Source organism: Malus sylvestris, chromosome 15, assembly GCF_916048215.2.
Source record: "Malus sylvestris chromosome 15, drMalSylv7.2, whole genome shotgun sequence".
Classification (NCBI taxonomy): domain Eukaryota; kingdom Viridiplantae; phylum Streptophyta; class Magnoliopsida; order Rosales; family Rosaceae; genus Malus; species Malus sylvestris.
This window is the reverse complement of record NC_062274.1, coordinates 36,341,998-36,365,201: the sequence shown is the minus strand read 5'-3', so window position 1 is coordinate 36,365,201 and position 23,204 is coordinate 36,341,998. Positions and strand designations below refer to the sequence as shown.

Here is a 23,204-nt window from a genome sequence, read left to right as displayed (position 1 = left end):
TGCACGAGATTCGAACATGATAATTCCAATAAAAAAAACGTAAAAGATGCTCACCAGAACTCAATGGCAAAAATTCCTACCAAACTCATCCCTCTTTTGACACCTACCACACCACTGCGCGCTGCATCGCACCAACCCCAACCCCAACACCAAAAGCAGCAGCGTCTTTCCGGCCACTTCCCTCAAACACTCCGATGGATTCTCCCCAAAACGTTTTGGTAAGTAAATCTTCTCAGCAATTACCACTATCTCTGCACTGCGCCTCTGATTTTCTCTTCCATTTGCCTGTCGGCACGACCCAGATTAAGATATAAAACCCAAAAAATTGGTTTATATTTTTCCGAATTTCTGTAATTTCTATCAGCAACTAAAAGAAGATGTAGAACTTGAAATAATTGGGATGATCTATTTTTGGCTATTTATCTTGTTCTGTTATTCTGATTGGCTCCCAGGAAAATATATAAGGTTATAAATTGTCAAACTGTTTCATATTTTTCTGCATTTTTGTCTTAAATAACTAATTAGATTCTTGAACTAATTTTATATTAGATTCAGAGAAATTTTACCTTCAATAGTGTGAATATTGTCGAATTTCTGCAATTTTTTATTTTATTTTATTTTTTTTGGGAATTTTAGCTTGCTTCTGATGGCCTGCAAGTGGGAGTTGACGGCGTGAGGAGGAGTTCGACCGTCATTTGTGCTCCGATAATGGCAGAATCCGTCGATAAGATGGTGATTGATATGGGCAAGGCCAAAGCCCTTGGTGCTGACCTTGTGGAGATTAGATTGGATCATTTAAAAGACTTCAATTGCAATGAAGATCTCAAGATCCTTATTAAAGAATCCCCTTTGCCAACACTTGTCACGTATAGGTATTTTACCATGAATTTCTTATATGATTGAGATTGTTTGCGGTACGCCCTTATTTTAAGGGTTTGAATTGGTTGGATTTAGGGATGGTTGTTATATTGTTGTATTAAACACGAGTTTAAGTCGACATTGCCATAATGACAATTTATCACTCGGATGGATACAACAATTATTCTCATTAAATTTCACTGCATTATCTTTCAAGTGTTTATTTTAATTGTTTTTATTTTCTTGTTGGTGAACCTTTCAGTTTATCTTCTTATGAAGTGTTTCTTTGCTCGTTATTAACAGTTTTTGGACTGTTATGACCTTATGAATCTCGCAGTGATATAATATCTGACAAGACTGATATTATGTACTTTTGTAGACCAAAGTGGGAAGGTGGTCAGTATGATGGTGATGAAAAATATCGACTGGATGCGCTTCGATTAGCAATGGAGCTTGGAGCTGATTTCATTGATGTTGAGCTTCAGGTTGATCTCTTACAAGTGTATAACTTGAAAACTTTTTTCTTTGGTATGATGGAATCATAAGATGTGTAACATGATCTCATTCATTTTGTCCTTCATAGTTGCTAGATACAATGATAGTAAGGAGAACTTATTAAGGTCTTTCTCTTCCCTTTTTCTTTTTAAACTTTTCGGTCCTTGTTTGTTAGGATGATTCAAAAGTTAGAGACAAATGGAAAGGAAGTGATGTTGTTTAGTTCCTCCCAAGTTTACACTACTGAATAATTGTTCGAGAGCTGCTTATGGATTGCCAGATGTGTATAAGAACTCTAAACTTGTGCAATGAAATGAACCATCGATGAAGAAGCATGTGAATACATTCTTTTGTGTTTCAAATCTAAACAATGTATCCTAACTACTGCCGTCATTGCAAAGATATTGGAAACATCATTTATCTTTCCTTCTCCATTTTAAATTTGTCACGTTGGGATGTTAAACCTGAATTAGAATTTTTTGTCTCTTTTTTTGGTTACATTGGAAGGGATCAAATGTTTGACCTATTCTAATCTGAACCCTTTCCCAATCCTCCCTCACACCACTTGGACTAACCCCAAGGGGTTAATCCTGAATTACCTTGTTCTTATGTTATTAACTTTTTTTGAAGGTTGCTCATGAATTCATTGACTCCATATATGGGAAGAAGCCTGAAAAGTTTAAAGTTATTGTCTCTTCTCACAACTATCAAGAAACTCCATCAGTTGAGGCTCTTGGAAATCTTGTTGCAAAAATACAAGCCACTGGAGCTGACATAGTTAAGATTGCAACCAGTGCTTTGGATATCACGGATGTAGCACGCATTTTTCACGTAACCGTGCATTCTCAAGTAAGCAGTGTGGGTGATATGCTTTTGCATTGCACCTTTAAATTTTGGCCCATTGTTTATTCCCATGGTGAGCTGAATTTAAGTCTCTGTTGTTTGTATTTAAGTAATTACAATGTGTGGGAAGTCTAAGGGGGTTCTAGGAGATTATTAATGCTATATGGGTAGTTGTTATGGAGAAGTTATTAATACAGAAAACTTAAGGGGCCTATCTAGAAAGATCTGGGGGAATTTAGTAATGTATTATAAAGGCTATGACCTAGTTTTGGAGGGGGCAGACCGGTTTGGATGAATTTTGCCAGTAAAATCAGTTTCTCCTAAGGCTTCTCTTGGATTCCCTTTAGAAATCTAGGTTCCAACGGTAATTGAAGTGATTCTGTTTACATCACTCTCTCTTAATCTGTGAACTCACTACAGGCTCGCGCCAAATGTCTTCTCCTTAGTCATTTTTTTTTTAATTCTCTGTATGATAAAAACAAAATTGACCCCTTCATGGAATTTCAGGTCCCGACGATAGGACTTGTAATGGGTGAGAGGGGGTTGATTTCACGGATCCTTTGCGCAAAATTTAGTGGTCATCTTACTTTTGGTACACTTGACTCAGGAATAGTTTCAGCTCCTGGTCAACCAACTATTAAGGATATTTTACATCTATACAATTTTAGGCAGATAGGGCCTGACACAAAAGTGTTTGGCATTGTTGGGAAGCCTGTCAGCCACAGCAAATCACCTATGTTGTACAACGAAGCATTCAAGTCAGTATGTTTCAATGGAGTTTATGTACATTTGTTGGTAGACGACATTGCAAAGTTTCTCCATACTTACTCTTCAAAGGATTTTTCTGGTTTCAGGTTCGTTTTTCTATTTCTCATCCCCAGTGTCAAAAATTTATACATCATGATCACATCTTATAGTCTTCATTTCTAACACAGCATTACAATTCCGCACAAGGAAGCTGCACTTGAGTGTTGTGATGAAGTTGATCCAGTTGCAAAGGTAGTGAAGAAGCCATTCATATTACGGTGCTTACATTCTCCATCTGAGTAGTTAGCTTACCTCTGAGTCATGCTATCCATAAATAATTGGTTTTTATCTTTATTAAAATATTCAGGCCATAGGAGCTATTAATTGTATCATACGGAGACCAACCGATGGGAAGTTATTTGGATTCAATACGGACTATGTAGGAGCTATCTCAGCTATTGAAGACGGACTGAAAGGTTACTATTATGTTGTACTAGCTAATTTTGTTCTTCTTTCTTTGTTCTGGCAAGAATCTTCTTTTAAGGTTTTCTGGATTCCCACTTTTACTTTACAGGTTCACATAATAGTGGCAGTTTAACTGGTTCACCTTTAGCTGGTAGGCTGTTTGTTGTTATTGGTGCTGGAGGTGCTGGAAAGGCACTTGCTTATGGTGCAAAACAGAAGGGCGCAAGGATTGCAATTGCCAATCGCACTTATGGTTGGTTCCACGTTTACTTTCTTTTCTTCCATCTTTTATTAGCTCATAAACTATCTGCTTTTCTGATCTTTTTTCTCATAGCATTTCATTAACAGTTTTCATTTTTCTTATGCGTCAATTTATATTATCCATGCTCATTATTGCTCTTTTACATTGTCTATTAGAACAGTAAAAACTCCATTTATACAGCATTTCAGCATCCTGATCTTTCTTTTATTGAAAATCTAAATTGAGATCATAAGTAAAGATGGTTGAAGGGACATTTCATTCTTTGGAAAAAGCAACTAAGGATATTAAAAATAAATAGATTCTGAAGATAATTTGGTTTAAAGGAGCTTGTGTATACGTCTCCGTAGTGTTTTACACCCTTAGCGCAGAACACAATGTTCTTTTATTTTTCTGTGTGCCACATTCTCATAGCCAACCTGGACTTACTATGCTATTTGGTTCAGCGCTCGGTATGTTTGCCTAGGAGGTTAATTTAGGAGAGAAAAGTTCAATGCTTACTTCCGGAGTGGTAGTATTGTTAATGTCTTTGGTGATTAGGTGATTGCCAGGGTTTACATCTCTGTCATATTTGGTGATTAGGTGATTGCTAGAGTGCATTCATGTGGGTGTAAAGATTTGATCCGTTTTCTTGAGAAATTTCTTTATGTAAGCAGGTGGTGTCATCTACAACATTTTCGTTCACTTTGTAGTTTCATGCAGTGATAAATTTTGAGAAGGTGGTGTCATATATTTTTAGTAACCAATCTCTTAGAACTAAATGAACATATTTAACATGACACCATTGAGCAGATAAAACTTGCATCCTTTCCCATCTTCTCCTGAGAAAAATATCAATCAGTTTTGCATCAATATTATGGGATATGAAGCTTTACCCAACCGTTGAAGTGTATTTTATTGTATTGTTGTATAGATTCATGCTCCCATGCTTTTTGATGTTCTAGACATGTGCTGCATGCAAAATATTTGCTTGACATTTCTGTACTTCGGATTGGTATATCACGTTGGCTACAGAATTTGTTTCTTTGTTTCTTATCCTCTCTTCTGCATTTTCATTTTTCCTTAACCTTATATAAAATAACATCACTGATTTTTTGTTCTTATGATTGATTTTTTATTTTGTTAAAGATCGAGCCAGAGAACTTGCAGACACAATTGGAGGGGATGCTTTGTCTCTTGCTGATTTAGATAATTTCCACCCGGAGGATGGCATGATTCTTGCAAATACAACATCTATTGGCATGCAACCAAAAGTTGATGAGACACCAATTTCTAAGGTTTGCTGCCCTCCCATTTTGCTGAATTATATATTATAGGTTGTCCTTGTATTAAAATACTTAACAGTATTTGAACATGCCTACAATGATCTGGTCATTATGCCTACAATGATCTGAGCTAAAAGATCTGAAGGCAACCAAATCGAAAAATCAAATGTGGAAAAACAATATTAAAAATTTACCATCTGATGAAGTAAAAGGAGACAGACTCGATAGATTTGAACTAAGGAAACTGACTAGTTAGGTCCTTGGGTTTAATCAGTTTGAAGTTTTTTTTTTTTTTTTTTTTTTTGGTTGGCCAAATTTACCTGGAAACCCATACATCTATAATGGCTTGGAACATCAAACCTGGGATGTCTTGCTACCAATCCGACCATATTCTTATATGGATTTTTTTTAATTTTTTTAAAACTGACAAAATTAGACCAAATGTTATTTAGGTCAATTTTATAGAAAGAGATTTAGTGGATTTCTGTTTTTGCAGCATGCTCTGAGATCTTACTCGTTGGTTTTTGATGCCGTCTACACCCCCAAAATGACCCGACTCTTGAAAGAAGCAAAAGAGTCTGGGGCCACAGTTGTTAGTGGGTTGGAGATGTTCATTGGACAGGCATATGAACAGTTTGAGAGGTTCACTGGGTTGCCTGGTAAGATTAACTTATACCACTTCATAATTCACTATCAATTTAGTATAGGATTCACATTCTATTACCAATATGGTATCAATTTAATTTTCTTTTAATTGCAGCCCCAAGGGAACTGTTTCGGAGAGTAATGGATGGTAGCTCTTGAGGTTCGTTGGGCGAATGATTAGTTTTATATTTTTACATATATAGATATTATTTCACCCATGTATCTCAATTATAGATGCTGTTGAGCAAGTTTGTGCACGTTCACATTTTATAGTGTTCGTACTGGGGCATTTCTAGTTTCATGCAACGATGACCGTTGCTTTCTGCATTCTCGTTGTTATACCCGACATCTCCACCAGGCATAAGGAAGGGAAGGCGCCATGTCAGTTGGTTTATGGATCTTTCTTCTGGTCGACGTTTATGGATCTTTCACTTTCAGTTCAAGAGAATCAGCACATTGCATACCGAACATCCTGTGTTGTTCGTTGTCCTAGTTTAATCCATGCTGTCTTCTCACACGACGAGCCAGATTGCATCCGAAAGAATGTAAACCAGCTTCAGGTTGGGGGAGATCCTACTGCAATTAGTTAAAGAAAAAACTCAAAATGCTCTTACTGCGAGGTAGAAATTGTTTTTTATGGAGAAACACAATTATTACCCATTTTTGTTCGTGGTTTAAATTGTGGGATTTCTACGGTGCTCCAAAGTATAAGATACTCTCGAGTGTTTTAGCTGTTAAATTTTTGTTTAAATATACAAAAACAAAAATTCAAACAGTTAAAACACTTGGAATATAAGATACTCTTGAACATGATAATTTTGTTTTAAAGTTGTTGAGTACGATGACAATCATGAAATGGAGTCGGGCTACAGTACGTCCGTACCAGCATCACCACGATCACCATAACTCGTGCACCTCTTCCAAACCAGAAACAAGAAGATTCACAATACCTACAGGGTTTCTTTTTTTTTTCTTTTTTTTTCTGGGTCGAAAGATGGAATTATATTAATCAATCAAATTCAAAACATTTGCATCTTCTCCTAAGATATATTAAAAAGAAATTGTAGTTCTAACTAATCCTAGCCAAGACTCTCGACATGTTTATGAACGTATGACGCCACCATATTGATGCATGATTACATTGATGAGAAGTGAAGATAAACTTCACCAACTAAAATGAAGGCATCATAGCCCAAATATCAACCAGACAAATCTCCATTGACACTTCCGCTTGAACCTCCTTATTGAGCATTTGAATCAGCCCCTTCAAATCGGTTTCCACCTCTACCGCCTCCCCTGACTCCAAAAATCCTCTTTGAATGCACATCTCTAGCCGCTGACGAATCACCGCCGCCTCAGCCATAATAGGTGATAAATACCTTATGGGAAATTTTATTTAAACTCATCTAACATATTTCTACATCCAACTTAAATTTTAAATGTTAATTGTCTATTTTTACCCTATTGCATAATTACTATTAAGTACAAAATGAAATTAATAATAAAAGTCAAATTTATCAATAGAGCCACATACTATAAATAAACCTAGCATCACCCTTTGTTTATCCTACGTTCATTCCGATTAAAACCCTAATAACTATGATAGAGAAAAACAAGTTTTTCTAATGATGGTTGGTGATTTTGAAGTTTTTAATCCTCCAACTAAGGTATGACTCGATTTATGGATATTTTGTTTGTTTGCTTCTTCTTTGGATTAAATTTAATATTTTTTATATTATATTGTATTTGTTTTTCTATGCTGTCTGTATGCGTCTCAAAACAACAGCGCAAGGACTTTTGATTAGTACTGCAAAGACATAAAACATTCTTGGTGCAAATAAAGATTGCTCAACCTTAACCACGAACTAGCGGGTGGCGTGACTTGCACATTTTTTATTCGAAATAGCTCCAATTTGTTTTTTTTTTATTAACATAGCAGCAAAACATCTAACCCTATGTTACTTCAAAGTTTCTTAAAAAGTACATGAAAATGCTCGATTTAAAAATGACCGAACATGAGCTTGCATAACATTCTCTTGGCAAATTCAAGTCTATGGAATGATCTCTTGGATCATAAGTCCATGGATGGGTTGTGGTAGCAGAAAGAAAAAAAGCAACCATGGAAATACTAGTCCTATACGGCATATGCAATTATAGAGGGCGAAGGATGCCTCTTTGAAAAATAAAAACATTCAATTAGAGATGTTATTTTATAAAGGGAATGGGTGTAAAGATAATTTTACATTTTGAATTGGGTTTGAGAGGGTAATTTAGGTAATAAATTTGGGTTTAAAGAGATATTAATTCTTTAATAAAAAAACAATATGGGTGAAATGAGTAAGTTGAGTGTAGAAAGAGGGTTGATGAGTTTAAATAAAATTTCTCATACCTTATCCCCACGCTTTCATCCCGCCATCTTTGGAATTCCAGCAAAGTCCCGTAGCGCCCACCCACTCCTCCTACCCTTGATTCTTTCCTCCAAAGCCGCATCACAATTCCATTTTAAGCTTCCAAAGTTCGGCTTTCGTCATCCATTCACAGCACCCTCGGTCTGAAATTTGTCCCCTGCGTCCACCTGTCTCATCCTTCGATCTCCCGCTCCGTGCTCCTCAGCCATAGCCGCATTAAATTCCGAAACCTGGCGCTGCCACAAATCGATCGTGATGCGAGGCAAAATTCGATTATCATTAAACCAAGCTTCATTTCTACATTTCCAGTTACGCCATAGACCAAACGCAATCTGTTAAAGCACCGAATCCTCACTCATCCCTTGTCCCACACGGTCTAAGAGCTTCTTCCATCCCACCATAAACTCCTGTGAGCCAAGTGATCCCATATCAATCTGCAATGAAGTTCCAAACCAAAAGGCTCGGTTGAACTCACAGTTAAAGAACAAATACCATACCCTTTGATTAGAGTTTGATTGTTGGAATGATCCGACGGCGGGAACCAAAACTAGTATTTATATGTTTGGCTGAGTGAACTTTTGTACCATGTATGTTTAGTGCCCGAGTGTAAATATATCATTGCACATCAAGATAAACAGTAAAAAGAACAAAAGCTAATCATTACAATCAGCCAGTTCCACGTATCTAGCTACCACAACTAACATAAATATAATCTAATCCAGGATCAACTCGGTCTAGTGAATTTTCTCGGGGCAGTCTGTCATGTGTTATTAACACTACGAACACGACCCCTTTCCACGACAGCACGTCCTACCCAGTCATCCTTACCAGGGTGCACACCCTCCTTATTGTAGATGCAGACTAGTACACCGCCATGGCCAACTTCCGCGCCCTTGCGTGCATGGTACTGGTACGGGCAATGTGTATCCATGTGACCAAACTTCAAACAAACACTACATTCATAGGGACAGTGAGAGCCAGAATCATCCTTGTCATTTTTGCAGTGAAGAGTGACGTACGTGTTACAAACTACACAGAACGTGACAACAGGATCCTTGAGAATAATCAATTCTCCCTTTTTTTGGTAGCTTCGGGGTTTGCAATTCCGGCGTATCTGGTAGTCCCTTATCATCTGGTATTCCGCCATCGAAGCCATCTTAGCATTGATAATTGACTCATGGACAATAGAGACGTGGCCCTCTCCGAAATCGAATTCTTCGTCATCAATAGCATTGTAATCTGGCAAGTAGGGCAAGTAGGAGTCGATATCGTCGTAATCTGGAAAGTCGCCGTCGTCGAATGGGGGCAGGCGGCCTTGGCTGGTTCCTGGTTCCAGGTTGCCGCCGAGATCAAAGTTCTCAAAAGAGGGCAGGGGACCGTGGGTTCAAGTTTCCTCCGTACAAGGCCCGTTCCTGGTTCCTCCCTCATGGCAGCGGTTTGACAATATGTAAATATTGATGTTTGTAATTACTACAGAATTCCTGTATAGTAAGGATTGACCTAACCCTATATGTATATATAGTATTGTTGTTTACACATCAATACAAGGGAGTCTAAGTTCCTTCTTGGCCTCCACCTTGTTGGTATTGAGAAGTTTACTAACTCGATACCAAAATATGTGGGTGATAAGTTTAGAAACTCTATCACACCTATCACTTTGCACTCTCAATAAAATTGGACAAAGAAATAGAGAAAGGAGGAAAGCTACAAGCTTTGGCAAACAATGCACTTTGATATATTTAAAAGAGTTTGCAAACACACTTCTGAAATGGAATGACAAATCAGAGAGATATGAACTAAAGCCTTACGTGAGGCTTATTTATACAAGCAGAAAAGAAAGATCACTCAAGTGCTTTTAATAAAATAAACACAACAGCACACACAAACAGATCATATGAACTTTGGACAGCTTAGCACACATATGCAGCTATCTTTCCAGCTTGCAATCAACATAGTTTCGGCTAGCACATCACATGGCAGCACATAGCTGTCTTGTCCTTCAACACACTTTCAGCTGGCACATGGAGGAAACTTTAGTCTTTGTAGTTGCAGCAAGTGTGAATACAACCTGTAAAGAAACTAACAGCTAGCAGTTGCCATTTACAACCTGATTTGATTTGAATTTCCAACACACCTCCTCAAATCACAAACGCCTTCATTCCTACCATTTCACGTAGCAACCGGAATGATTCAACTGGTAGTGGCTTAGTGAAGATGTCTGCCACTTGTTCCTTCGTGTGACAATAGACAAGTTCGATTGTCTTTTGCTTTACATGGTCCCTTAGAAAATGGAACCTGGTATCAATGTGCTTGCTCCTTCCATGTTGAACAGGATTCTTTGCAAGCTTGATTGCAGACATGTTATCCACATGAATCACAGTCGATTCCACTTGTGGATGACACACTGACTTAAATAGATTTCTTAACCAAATTGCCTCACACACTGTTGAGGCTACAGCAACATACTCGGCTTCACATGATGACAAAGCAACAATTGATTGCTTCTTTGAAGTCCATGAGAAAGCTGTTGATCTTAGAAAAAACACATAGCCAGTTGTGCTTTTCGTTTCATCTTGGTCACCTCCCCAATCACTATCTGAATAACCAAATAATTTTGCATCTTCACCAAAATTATAAAACAAACCATAGTTTAGAGTACCTCTTATGTACCTCAAGATTCTCTTGGCAGCCAGCCAATGAGACTCCCTTGGTGTTTCCATGTACCGACTCACGAGTCCAACTCCATAAACTATATCAGGTCTTGTGATTGTAAGGTACCTTAGGCTTCCAACCAAGCTTTTGTACACGGTTGAGTTTACAAACTCACCTTCTCCTTCCTTAGACAGCTTCAATCCAGTTGCAACTGGAGTGTTGACAATATTGCACTTATCCATATTGAATTTCTCCAATATATCTCTCATGTACTTTTGTTGAGAGATGTAGATACCGTCACTTTCTTGCTTCACCTCTATGCCAAGAAAGTATGACATTAATCCATTGTCAGTCATCTCGAATTCACTGAACATGGATTGCTTGAACTCACAGAACATTGCTTCATTGTTTCCTGTAAACAACAAGTCATCTACATAGAGACAAATAATTAAGAACTCCCCTTTTGCACCATTCTTCATGTAAACTGAATGCTCGTATGGACATTTCTGAAATCCATTTTGGTGAAGGTAGTTGTCAATCCTTGAGTTCCAAGCTCGTGGTGCTTGCTTGAGGCCATACAAAGCCTTCTTCAAACGATACACCTTATCTTCTTTTCCTTGTACTTGAAAGCCTTCTGGTTGTTCCACGTACACTTCTTCCTCAAGAACTCCATTAAGGAAGGCTGACTTGACATCTAGTTGATAAATTTTCCATTTATGATGAGCGGCAAGAGAGATTAGCAATCTTACCGTGTCAAGTCTTGCAACTGGAGCATAGACTTCATCATAGTCCACTCCATACTTCTGTTTGTAGCCTTTTGCTACAAGCCTTGATTTGTATCGATCCACACTCCCATCTGCAGTGCGTTTGATCTTGTAAACCCACTTGACACCAATAGCCTTCTGATTTGGTGGGAGCTTTGTCAACTCCCAAGTGTCATTCTTCTCGATGGCATGGATTTCTTCCTCCATGGCTATTCTCCAACGATCTTCTTCCACAGCTTCATTGAATGAGAGAGGCTCGTGGTCTGCATACAAGCAGAAAAGGTTGGTTTCTTCTTCTTCTTCTTGTCCATATATTTCGGTGAGACTTCTTAGCCTCACTGGAGTTGAGGAGCTGCTTTCTTCACTAGATGTAGGACCACTCCTTGCAGTTCTGTGCAATGGAGTTGTTGTGGTTGTTTGAGCAGGTTGTTGCTCAACAGGTGTTACAACTTCTGGTTCTTCAAAATCAGTGGAGACGATCTTCTCTTTACTGACTTCTTTGTTGTTCCACTTCCATGCCTCTTCCTCACTGAAGATGACATCTCTACTAACCACTAGTTTGCCAGTTAGTGGGTTGTAGAGCTTGTATGCCTTGGACTCTTCACTATAGCCCACAAACACACACTTTTCACCTCGATCATCAAGCTTCATTCTCTTGGCTTTTGGAACTTGAGCATATGCAACACACCCAAAAACTCTTAGGTGTGCAAAACTCGGCTTGTATCCACTCCAAGCTTCTTGTGGTGTCATCCTCTTGACACTCTTTGTTGGACATCGATTTAACAAATAAATCGAACAAGCTACAGCTTCTGCCCACAATTCTTTTGGTAAATTCTTCTCCTTAAGCATGGACCTTGTCATGTCAAGGATGGTTCGATTCTTTCTTTCGGCTATCCCATTTTGTTGTGGGGTATAGGCAGCAGTCAGTTGATGCCTAATTCCTTGCTCCTTGCAGTATGCTTGGAAAGCATTGGAGGTGTACTCTCCACCTCTATATGATCTCACAGCCACAAGCTTGTGGTTGCTTTCAGCCTCTGTGAGTGCCTTGAACTCCTTGAAGATTTTTAGGGCAGCCGACTTCTCCTTGAGAAAATAAACCCAAGTCTTCCTACTAAAATCATCAATGAAAGTAATAAAATACCTATTACCTCCATAAGACATAGGATCCAATGGACCACATATATCCGTGTGTACCATCTGCAGTGGTGCCCTTGCTCTCCATGTATCACCAACAGGGAATGATAGTTGTGCTTGCTTGCCAAGCACACAACCTTCACATACTTGGCGTGTGACTTCAATCTGGGGTAGACCACGAACCATTCATCCATTTGACAGCAACTTTAGGCCATTGAAATGAAGATGGCCAAATCGAAGATGCCATTTCCATGACTCATCTTCCATTACACCGATGTTGCAACTCCCAATCTTTATGTTCAACTTCAACGAGAACATTCGGTTCTTTGACATTTGAACACGTGCATTAAGTTTTCTCCTTGCATTCCTGAGAGTGAGAAACATATCCTCCATATGTATAATATACCCTTTCTGGAGCAGTTGACCAATGCTCAGAATGTTGCTCTTCATACCTGGTATATAGTAAATATCGGAGATGTATTCTTCTCTACCATCATTCTGGATGATCTTGATCTTCCCTTTGCCTTCAACTGGCAGCTTTGAGGAGTCACCAAGACTCACAGATCCATAAGGCCCATCTTTGAGTTCGGCAAAAAACTCTTTATTTCCACACATGTGGTTGCTTGCACCAGAGTCTAAATACCAAACATCTTGTTGGCTACTGATATCATGGTGTGCTAGTAAGACTGTAAATTCCTCACCAGCATTTCCATTTGATTCTGCCATGTTGACATGCTCACCATTTTTATATGAACATTCATTTGCATAATGTCCATATTGCTTGCAAGTGTGACATTGGATATGCGCCTTTCCTCGGGTAGATCTCCACTCTTGAGATTGACCTCGGTTTTGTTCATAGCCTCGACCTCTTCCTCGGGCTCGTCCTTGGCTACGGTTGGATGAACTCCCACGATGTGAGTTCCATTGCCCACGACCTTTATTTCGTTTGTCAATTTTCAATTTTGACTCCAAAGCTCGCTCTAGTGTTGTGGGGCTTGCATTCTTCTGAATGCGTTGCTCGTGAACTAGGAGGGATCCTAGTAGCTCCTCTGCGCTCATCACCTCCAAATCCTTGGATTCCTCAATGGCAGTCACCACATGCTCAAACTTAGATGTGAGTGACCAGAGTATCTTCTCCACAACTCGTACTTCATCGAGTCTCTCGCCATTTCTCCTCATCTGATTTACTATCACAATGAGCCTTGAGTGATAGTCGGAGATGCTCTCCCCTTCATTCATGTGAGCAGTTTCAAAATCTGCTCGAAGTGACTGTAACCTCACTTTCTTGACTCGTTCTACTCCTTTGTAGATTGTACTGAGTGTGTCCCATACTTGCTTGCTCGTTGTTGCTTCTGCAACCTTTTCGAACGTTGAATCTTCTAATCCTTGATAGAGAAGATACAATGCCTTCTGGTCCTTCTTTCGTAAATCCTTGAGAGTGTTCCTTTGATCTGCAGTATATGTGGCTTCTTGCTCGGTAGTGGGTACAACATACCCACTACTGACAACTTCCCATAGCTCTTGTGATCCAAACAATGCTTTGAATTGGATGCACCATCTTTCATAATTTTCTTTCTTCAATGTGGGAACTTGGAGCTGCACTAAGTTGGATGCCATAACTGCTGCACCTGCCAGAATGGTATTCTGGCTCTGATACCAATTGTTGGTATTGAGAAGTTTACTAACTCAATACCAAAATATGTGGGTGATAAGTTTACAAACTCTATCATACCTCTCACTTTGCACTCTCAATAAAATTGGACAAAGAAATAGAGAAAGGAGGAAAGCTACAAGCTTTGGCAAACAATGCACTTTGATATATTTAAAAGAGTTTGCAAACACACTTCTGAAATGGAATGACAAATCAGAGAGATATGAACTAAAGCCTTACGTGAGGCTTATTTATACAAGCAGAAAAGAAAGATCACTCAAGTGCTTTTAATAAAATAAACACAACAGCACACACAAACAGATCATATGAACTTTGGACAGCTTAGCACACATATGCAGCTATCTTTCCAGCTTGCAATCAACATAGTTTCGGCTAGCACATCACATGGCAGCACATAGATGTCTTGTCCTTCAACACACTTTCAGCTGGCACATGGAGGAAACTTTAGTCTTTGTAGTTGCAGCAAGTGTGAATACAACCTGTAAAGAAACTAACAGCTAGCAGCTGCCATTTACAACCTGATTTGATTTGAATTTCCAACACACTTCTCTTCTATGTCGTCCTTGTTGCTTCTAGGGTTTACTAATTTGAGTAGCTTAAGTGAAAAACTAACCCTCATGTATAGCCGTCCACCCTTTTTCATTGGGCTTGTTCAGTTTGTTTTAAGTTGTCATGCAACTCAAGCTTGGGCTTTATGGACTAAGGCACATTGGGTCGTGAAACCCGAAACTAATTTAAAACTCATTTTGAACTTATTCGTTTGATTAATTAACAAGTTAATTAATCTCAACCATACTCAATTCAAATGTTTAATTATACTTATCCATTTAAGTTATATTTCTTAAATATCTTTACATGGTGTATAATCCATTAGGTTCAATTAGCGAGGCAATAGGCGATTGTAACTCTTACTAATCGATTGAGAATTAAAAGTTACTTATAATTCTCCCTATAAAAGCTTCCACAAGCCATGAGTAACACCTAACAGTATGTCATGACTTCTAAAGCTAAGTGATAGGAGCATATTTATGCGACTTAATTAGCTTGTTCTTGTGCGTTTACGTTGTGTTTCTTTAGTTATTTTAGTGTTTAAAGCCATTTTCATTTGTTTGTAGGTCTTAATAACAACCTTGGCAAGAAAAGTGCATTTTGGTGCATGTTGGATCAATATTGGGCTCAAATGGATTGCATGCATGAGGATGGACGTTTTGGGCATATGTGTGTGCAAGTGTGTGTGTGTAATTGCAAGGATAAACAATGACAACTCATACACATGCAAAGAAGCCCACATGCAAAGTGAAAGACTCTAAGTACAAAGTATGCAAGAAGATGCATTTTGGAGGCCTTTGGAGCATGTTTCGGGATTGGAATGGATAGCAAATGCATGGGCCAAAGTGGATGGACGAATTTGAGAACTAAAGAGGCCAAGAATGTGAAGAATTAGTGTCCAAAAGATAAAGAATTCAGCCCAAAAATTTGTCACTCCAAGTTGCACACTCCTTGCCATGCAAAACACATAGAATTCCCTTTGGATTCCCATGCCATGCTTGATCACTCTTGTCCCCTACATAATTTCTGATTTCATGCTTTAATTCATTTAATTATTTCACTCAATTGCTTGATACCTCTTGTTCCCTTCACCCATTAGATTTTAGACAACCTTTACATCCATTACATGCACCAATTGATGCTCCATCATTCACATTTGGAATCCAATGGCATGTGTCACACATGTTGTTGCACCTTTGACCCATTTGTTGACACATTTCACCTCCCTTTCCATCTCTATGCAATGTACACAATCATTCATGCTCCCTAGCTGCAACACCACTCCATTTTACCCTTCACACTTTGCATCATCACTTCATTTTCACCCTTGGACCATTGCACACCACACACACCAACTTGCCATGCATTTGATCCCTAGCCTAACCTGATTTTCTAAGGTTTTTGGGGCCTATAAATACATGTTTACACCCCTTGGCCAAAGGACAATCCCCCATATTCATCATTTTATCACAGAAATTCGTCCATACACACCCTAGGAAGCAAAACACCCCAAAAACACCATTCTAGTGCCTAGAAAACATAACAGCCACTCCACCTTCTTCCACCCTCTTTGCCTAGTTCTCCACCACCTTCCAACCATCAAACACTCTTCCACACTCACCCTAAACCCCTCCATATCATTCCCCATCCATTCTACACCATAAATCCACCCAAAAATCTGTCCACAAGCTTCATGCCGCAACAAGGAGGAAGGGAGATCCATTGATGCACTTGCTTTCCAAGTTGGAGCATTTTAGGTGTTTTCTTTCCTTTGATTTTAATGTCTAATTTTATGTGTCTTTGTATTGCAAGAATGAGGAACTAAACCCCCCTTGGCTAGGGGGGGATTCAAAACCATGTTTATGCTTGCTATATGATTTGATTACTTCCAATTGCGTTTCTTGAATTGTGAATTCAATTTACTTATCCGTTCGTATAAAAACTAATTTGTGTATGTTGGTTGAGAGTGCACGCTTAATTTTCATGCATGAATTTGACGCTAGAATATAAGGGAGTTTCACCTAATCGTTATGAACTTATATTCACAAGTAGTGAAGGTTGCTAGTCACAATCACGTTAAGTAAATTCTTGGCATAAGTTTCATGCAAATCATAGTAACGAGTGCCTCGTCAATGCTTATGTTTTTCATAGAACTTAATGATTCTTGCTTGTATCTCTATTATGCAATTCATGTAGGGAACTTGTAGGGAATGTTTTGGGTTGTCGTATGCAATCATCCAATCTAATAACTTGTTGAAAAACTGAGAGTTAATTAGTGCAATTCACGGTTAATTTGGGGCGTTGAGTATTCATAACTTATCGAAAAGCAATTGGAAATCATTTTGTATGCAAGTGTGACATGTGTGAAGAAGAACCTCCTAGCTAGCCTTCCATCTATAAGTTTTAAACCAAAGTCGTTTTAAAACCTGTTTTGTTTTACAAAGTTCTTATTTTATTTTAAATTCGTCAAAACCAATTCCCCTGTAGTTTCAAGTGTCATTTTAGTTAGAAATCAATTTAGTTTGTGTTTCTAAGTGTATTGAGTCAAGTTATAACATATTTTCGTTCAATTTCTTCCTTAGTGTTCAAAACTGCCCAGATTGTGTTTTTATGGCAGTTTTGAGTGTTAGGTGCTGTTTTGAGTCTTTTGGTTTGTTTTAGTGTTTTAAAGTATAGTTTTGCATTCTTTGAGTCTAGTTTAGTGTTTTAAATTTTGTTTTTATGTTTTTAAGTCAGTTTTCAAGTGTTTAGCAATCTCTCCTAATCCCCGGCCTAGAACGATCCCTACTTACATACTTTACTACATTTGATAAAAAGAGGGTTTAATTTTGTGTGTTTAGTTATTTTTCACATCACTAAGTAAAAATGGTGTAAAACCTATTCAATGACCATTGCAATGCAATACGGTCATTGTCTAATTCAATACTCTTTATTGCATTGTTTCAATTGATAGTCATTCATGTCTACTATCCAATGTGATTATTATCCATATGATTCTTGTAAATGTGACTTGGAGCATTCTTCCTAAATCATATTTACGTGCTTTGACCAAAGACTCCCGAATCATGTTACATTATATTCTCCTTCCATGATTGAAGGCTAGAGATCCCTTGTTGTAATGATCCCACCAATGCTAGAAGCAGGAAGCTGTAGCCACAAAGCAACTATGGTGTCTCAAGTCAAATGACTACTTTACATTATTGCAACTTATGAGTTCTTTCATAGCATGTATATAAAAAACTCGTTGTTGATCATTGTTTAGTGAACTCAATAACCTTTTGATCACCTGTGCACTTGTCTTAGTGTCTAACACTGATGACTTGAGACAAGTCATACTCATATGAACGAACATAAGAGAAATGTCTCAACTTATCACAATTATTTAGTCTTTGAGCCATTGATTAGACTGAGGTACTTCCTAGGACGCTGATCCTTTCGAGGTATCTATCTAACTACCTTAGATTACTTGTCTTTTACGTTATTTGCATTCCTTGGATTCATTTATTGATTTACGTTTAACGAGTGGCTTTCAGGGCATACTTATAACATGTGGTGGTGGTGGAGTGTTTGGTTTCTCTCCTTAAACTTCACTACCTCAATTCACTTTTTAGGATGAATACAAAGAGAGAAGTACTCTTCCTTCTTCCTTTTGGTTACCTCTCTTTCTCCTTTTTCTTTCTCTTAGAGACATTCATGCAAGAAAGAGAGCGATAGAGAGCTTTGCATGCAATAGATGAGTCAATGTTGAGTCTGTTGAGAAATGGAGAAAGTTGGCTTCTTGGAAAAGTTTTCTTTTGAATTTTAAAGTAAAAAATAAAAATCCAAATCCCACTCACCCTACCCAAAAGAAAACCCTTACAGAATATTAAACCCACCAATGCATTACAGCTAACAGTAATGACTCAACCACCATGAGCGAAGCTCCATCATGGACACAACTCATAAGCCACGTCGGCCCATCCTCGATTCAAAATGGAAGCCCCGATCACGCAGGCTGTAACGAGCAATTCAATGTGCAACTCTGTTTATAGTACGCGAAATATGCTTATAGTGACTAGAGGGCAAAAGACCAGGAGGTGATGAACTTCACTGACCAACACACACACCGCAGTAAAACTCACCTTCACTAGTCACCAATTGGACGATATTTAAGGAGCTTGATCCGATGATGAGAGAAACAAAATAGGTAGGTATAACAAACATTAAACATACCTTCAAAGTGTATTATTTCGTACCAAGGACGAATAACAAGCTTTGAGCTCGCATTGAGGCAAAGCCCGCTAAACCCCTATAGTCATCCTAACAATTACGCCAACACCACAGGTTCTATCATTTTTAGCCAACGACAATCAACATTTAGTTTTAAAAACTCAGATCTTAGCGACTTCCACTTTAGCTTAAAAAACCCATCACCACCATTGACTAAATAGTGTTCTTTTCTTTAGATTCATTAAATATTGTTCTTTATTTTTCCATCCTTGCAAAAAAAAAAAAAAAAAAAAAATCCTTTTGTGTACTACTTTTGGTTTTTAAAAATCCACTTTAATTGACTCACATTTTGTCTGTATGAGAGCATCTCCAAGCCTACTCTAACTTCAAACTCTAAAATGTGATTTTAAAATAATATATTCTCACAATAGTCCAACTGAAAAAGTTTTCTACTCCAACCATACTCTATATTTGAAACTTTAAAAACAAAATATTCTATTCTTTTGGAAAATAAATGAATTATATACTTATATTTTAATTTATTATGCACATGACTCCTCTCATATTTCATCTTCTACTAAGTTCATATAATTAATTACTAAAATTCAAAGTTTATTTTATAGAAGTCAATATTAGACTTGCATTAAAGATCTCAATGAAATATTTGTAATGGTGTAAATTTTAAATTAAAAAAATGTGAATTTAAAATTATGACATAATAATTGTTATTGGTTAAAAAGAGAAATGGATATGAAAAGAAATAAATTTTCTTTAGTATAGCAATTAGGGGTAGTATAAGCATTATATAAAAAAGAACATACTCCAAATTCATACTCTTAAAAAGAGTAGGAATGAGGAAGTTTGTGCATCAAAATAATGTTTTGAGTAGGGTTGAAGATGGTTGAAGATGCCCTTAGACCGAGTCTAGCGAAAGGAGCAAAACCCAAAAAAGGGCCATCGAAAGCGAAGACCTAATTCTAAAAAATTTGGGTTTGGACCCAAATTAAAACCCAAATTTTGGTTTAGATTTGGTTAACCTAAACCTTGAGTGGGCCTCACTTATTTATTTATTTATTAAATATGGCTGAATATCACAGTTAGTGGCCGACAGCTGGGCTGACACACCCCGACCTAGATCGAGGCATGCTGGCCGTCACGTGAGAGTGACGTAGCCATGAGCACAGTGCGAAAGCAATATTAATATAAGGAAATGCGAATAAATAAAAAACCAAACCAACTAGAGCATTAGATAAGGTAAGGTGTAAGTGTGATGATCAGAGCATAAGTAGTCTAAGTGCAATCCAGTAGGACGAATACTAATTATACAATATCAAATATGGTCCTACATTAGTGATAATCTGTCAGAGCTGCTGTGAGTTCCTCGTGAGCTAACAACAAGCACTCCTACCTAAAACCTAGAGGGGCGCAAAACAGAAAGTGTGAGTGGGTAAAAACAAAGCTTTCCAAAACCATTTCATTTATCAAAAGTAGTAACCTCTCACCGTAAAACCTGTATAATTCCCAGAAAATAGCATAGACGATTATATCTCAAAATCATATTCAAAATAACAAATCCACTGAATATACGACATCAAATCTCAAAAAGAAATAGTAAGCCAGGTGCAATAAATCAATATGAAATAGTAAGCCAACCGGAGTCACCTAAAATGACCTGTTCGGCTGGGTCCACAACTCATTAATCAAATTCTGCACACGAGTCGGAACCACCTAATGTGATCTGTACGACAGGCTAGGTGTAACTAAATACACTCAAGTGCTACGGTCACGTGAAGGCTGTGCAAAGTATCGCAAGTCACCTACGAGTCAGAACCACTTAAAGTGGTCTGTACGACAAGCTGGCACCTGCCTTGGATCCAAGGTGAATGTGTGGTGCGGGAGGTGAACGACCACATGAAGGCTAGGCCTTGTCCTTGGGCGGAGCATTAACACCGGGGTGCAGGATAATAATCTCAAAATATATCTCGACACTAATGTATTCACTACTATCACTACTATCAATATACTCACCTGAAGTTTACCTGAGTGTCCATAGTGTCGAGCAACAATATATATATATATATATATATATATATATATATATAACCATACTAATGCACAATTAAACATAGGGAGCATTTGACATGGCATTTCAAAATATAAAACCATTTAATTAAGTTTTCTGGGAAAAAATACCAAGTATATAAATATATACTAAAAACCAAAAGTCCACCCGAGCCTTGCTTGACTACGCTCGTCCTCAGAATAGGTCTCACCTATATGCGAAACACCTATTTAAACGTTATTTTTAAGCACATAAACAAAACTAGATAATAACTTATCATACATTGCTCAATTAGGGTATTTGAATATACCATCGTGACCTACTCGACCTCAGGAACAACCCTATATTTTTAGAAAAATTTTCTGATGTCCCACGCGCAGGCACATGCCTAGCACACTGACAGATTCCCTAACGGCGTTAGGGAATATTTCGTCAAAATATAGAATATGCCGTTGAAGATACATGATACCATTAGAAAATTCAGTCAACTTTGACGGAATATTCTCCTCCTTCTTCCTTGGTTTGCCGGAGTCCGGCGCTGGTCACCATTGCGATCGTCGGATTCTGGAAAAATTTTAAAGCTTCATATCTCACTCATTTTTCCACCAAAATCCATGAAACTTAAACCAAAATGAAGCTTAGGATGAAAGGAACAAGTTCTTACCACTTAAGAGTCCTAAAACCAACGGGAAGTCGCTAGAAAATCCTTCAATATTCCTATCACTCCTGCAACTTGTCAAACCCAAGCTTCCTGACGTTCAAAACCATCCAAATTTTTTCTAAAAGCTTTGTGAAGACGATTTAAGACCTCCAAAAAGCTCGAAACTTTAAGAAACACTCGCGTTCACGTCGAGTGAACAATATACCCCCTCGGAGCTTCTTGGTTCTTGAGTTCCCGACGTCCTCACATCCCACCAAGGGTATGGATGAACTCCTGGACTCGCAAAGAACACAAAAACCAACTTCATAGCCTCGATTCGTGCAAGGAAAAACTGGTTTAGCAAATGACCGTACGGTTGTACGAAAATGGAGGGAAATTCGAGAGGGAGGAGGGAGATAGTCAACGGGATTGGTTGGTGTGTGTGTGTAGTCCAGTTTGCAGCCAATCAACCAAAACCTTAGGCCTTTTAGTTCTAATTAGGTCTAAAATCTTAGCTTATACACACACACGACTCAACGATTAAAGGGCATAATAGAAATTTCCACGCTCTCGAGGATAAAATAATATATACTTTCGGGACGGGCTGTCCTATGGGCCCTGCATGGCAAGGACCCCAGAAGTGCAACACTAATTGTGGCTTTTAATTTGGGCCTTCGATTTCTGGATGGTTGGTTATCAATGGTCTAGATCAAACTCGATTTTTGGGCAATCATTTGAAAATTGATTTAACAGTCGATATTTGTTTTGTCAAATCCAATGACTAAAATTTAAATCCAATAGTCAAAATAATAATAATAATAATTATTATTATTTTTATAATAGATCCATTTAAAAACATTATCCCAAACTCTAAAAATACACATTCATTTGTTCAACATCATCCCAAACTCTATAAATACTTATTCATTTGTTTATTCATCTACACAAAATCAATTGCTTCCTCATATAGTTTTCATATTCTGCTTTCTCCCTCAATTTTTTTTTGAAGATGTCTTTAGGACAAAATGCAAGAGGTCCAAACGGAAAGAAAAAGAAGATGAAGCTTTATGTGAGGCTTGAGTTGCAATTTCTGAGGGTGGTGCTACGAACAACAATCAACCTCTAGTCTGCAATACTCATCAGTAGAATCAGCAAGGCACCAGGTGGCAGCATCCACAAGACGGCAGTAAGCCTATGCTATGGTGAGAGACCTCAGTGTCTGACTACATCCTTCTTTTGCACAAAGGACTTGTCATCAATGCCAACATCATTCAAGACAAAAGAGTTATTGCCTCATTCGGAAACGCATATGGAAATAGGTGGTATTGAAAGTTGAGTTGATGTAGAAGTATTCCTTCATGAGTTCTCCATGCTTATTTTCTCTATCATGATTGACTACTTAATGACTAGTGATCGAACTGCAATATATCAGTATGTTAGCTTGATCAGTGATGCGTAAAATAACTAAACACACAAATTAACCCTCTTGTTGACAATTGTAGTATGGATAAGTAGGGATCGTTCTTAAACCGGGGAT

General features: G+C 38.0%; 1 protein-coding gene across 2 annotated transcripts; it reads left to right on the top strand.

Moving 5' to 3' along the window:
- On the top strand, nt 1-6,405 carry LOC126602099 (bifunctional 3-dehydroquinate dehydratase/shikimate dehydrogenase, chloroplastic-like). 2 transcript variants are annotated; one of them, XM_050268914.1, is made up of 12 exons: nt 1-218; nt 637-872; nt 1,238-1,343; nt 1,984-2,202; nt 2,704-3,050; nt 3,132-3,195; nt 3,311-3,419; nt 3,518-3,661; nt 4,796-4,944; nt 5,429-5,591; nt 5,693-5,737; nt 5,851-6,405. In XM_050268914.1, the coding sequence occupies exons 1-11, from the start codon at nt 195-197 to the stop codon at nt 5,734-5,736; spliced, it is 1,605 nt and encodes a 534-aa protein (XP_050124871.1). In that variant the 5' UTR covers nt 1-194; the 3' UTR covers nt 5,737; nt 5,851-6,405. The 2 variants fall into 2 exon arrangements, with proteins under 2 accessions (XP_050124871.1, XP_050124872.1); XM_050268915.1 differs by having other exon boundaries at nt 5,812-6,405.
- Nucleotides 6,406-23,204: the final 16,799 nt, after the last annotated feature.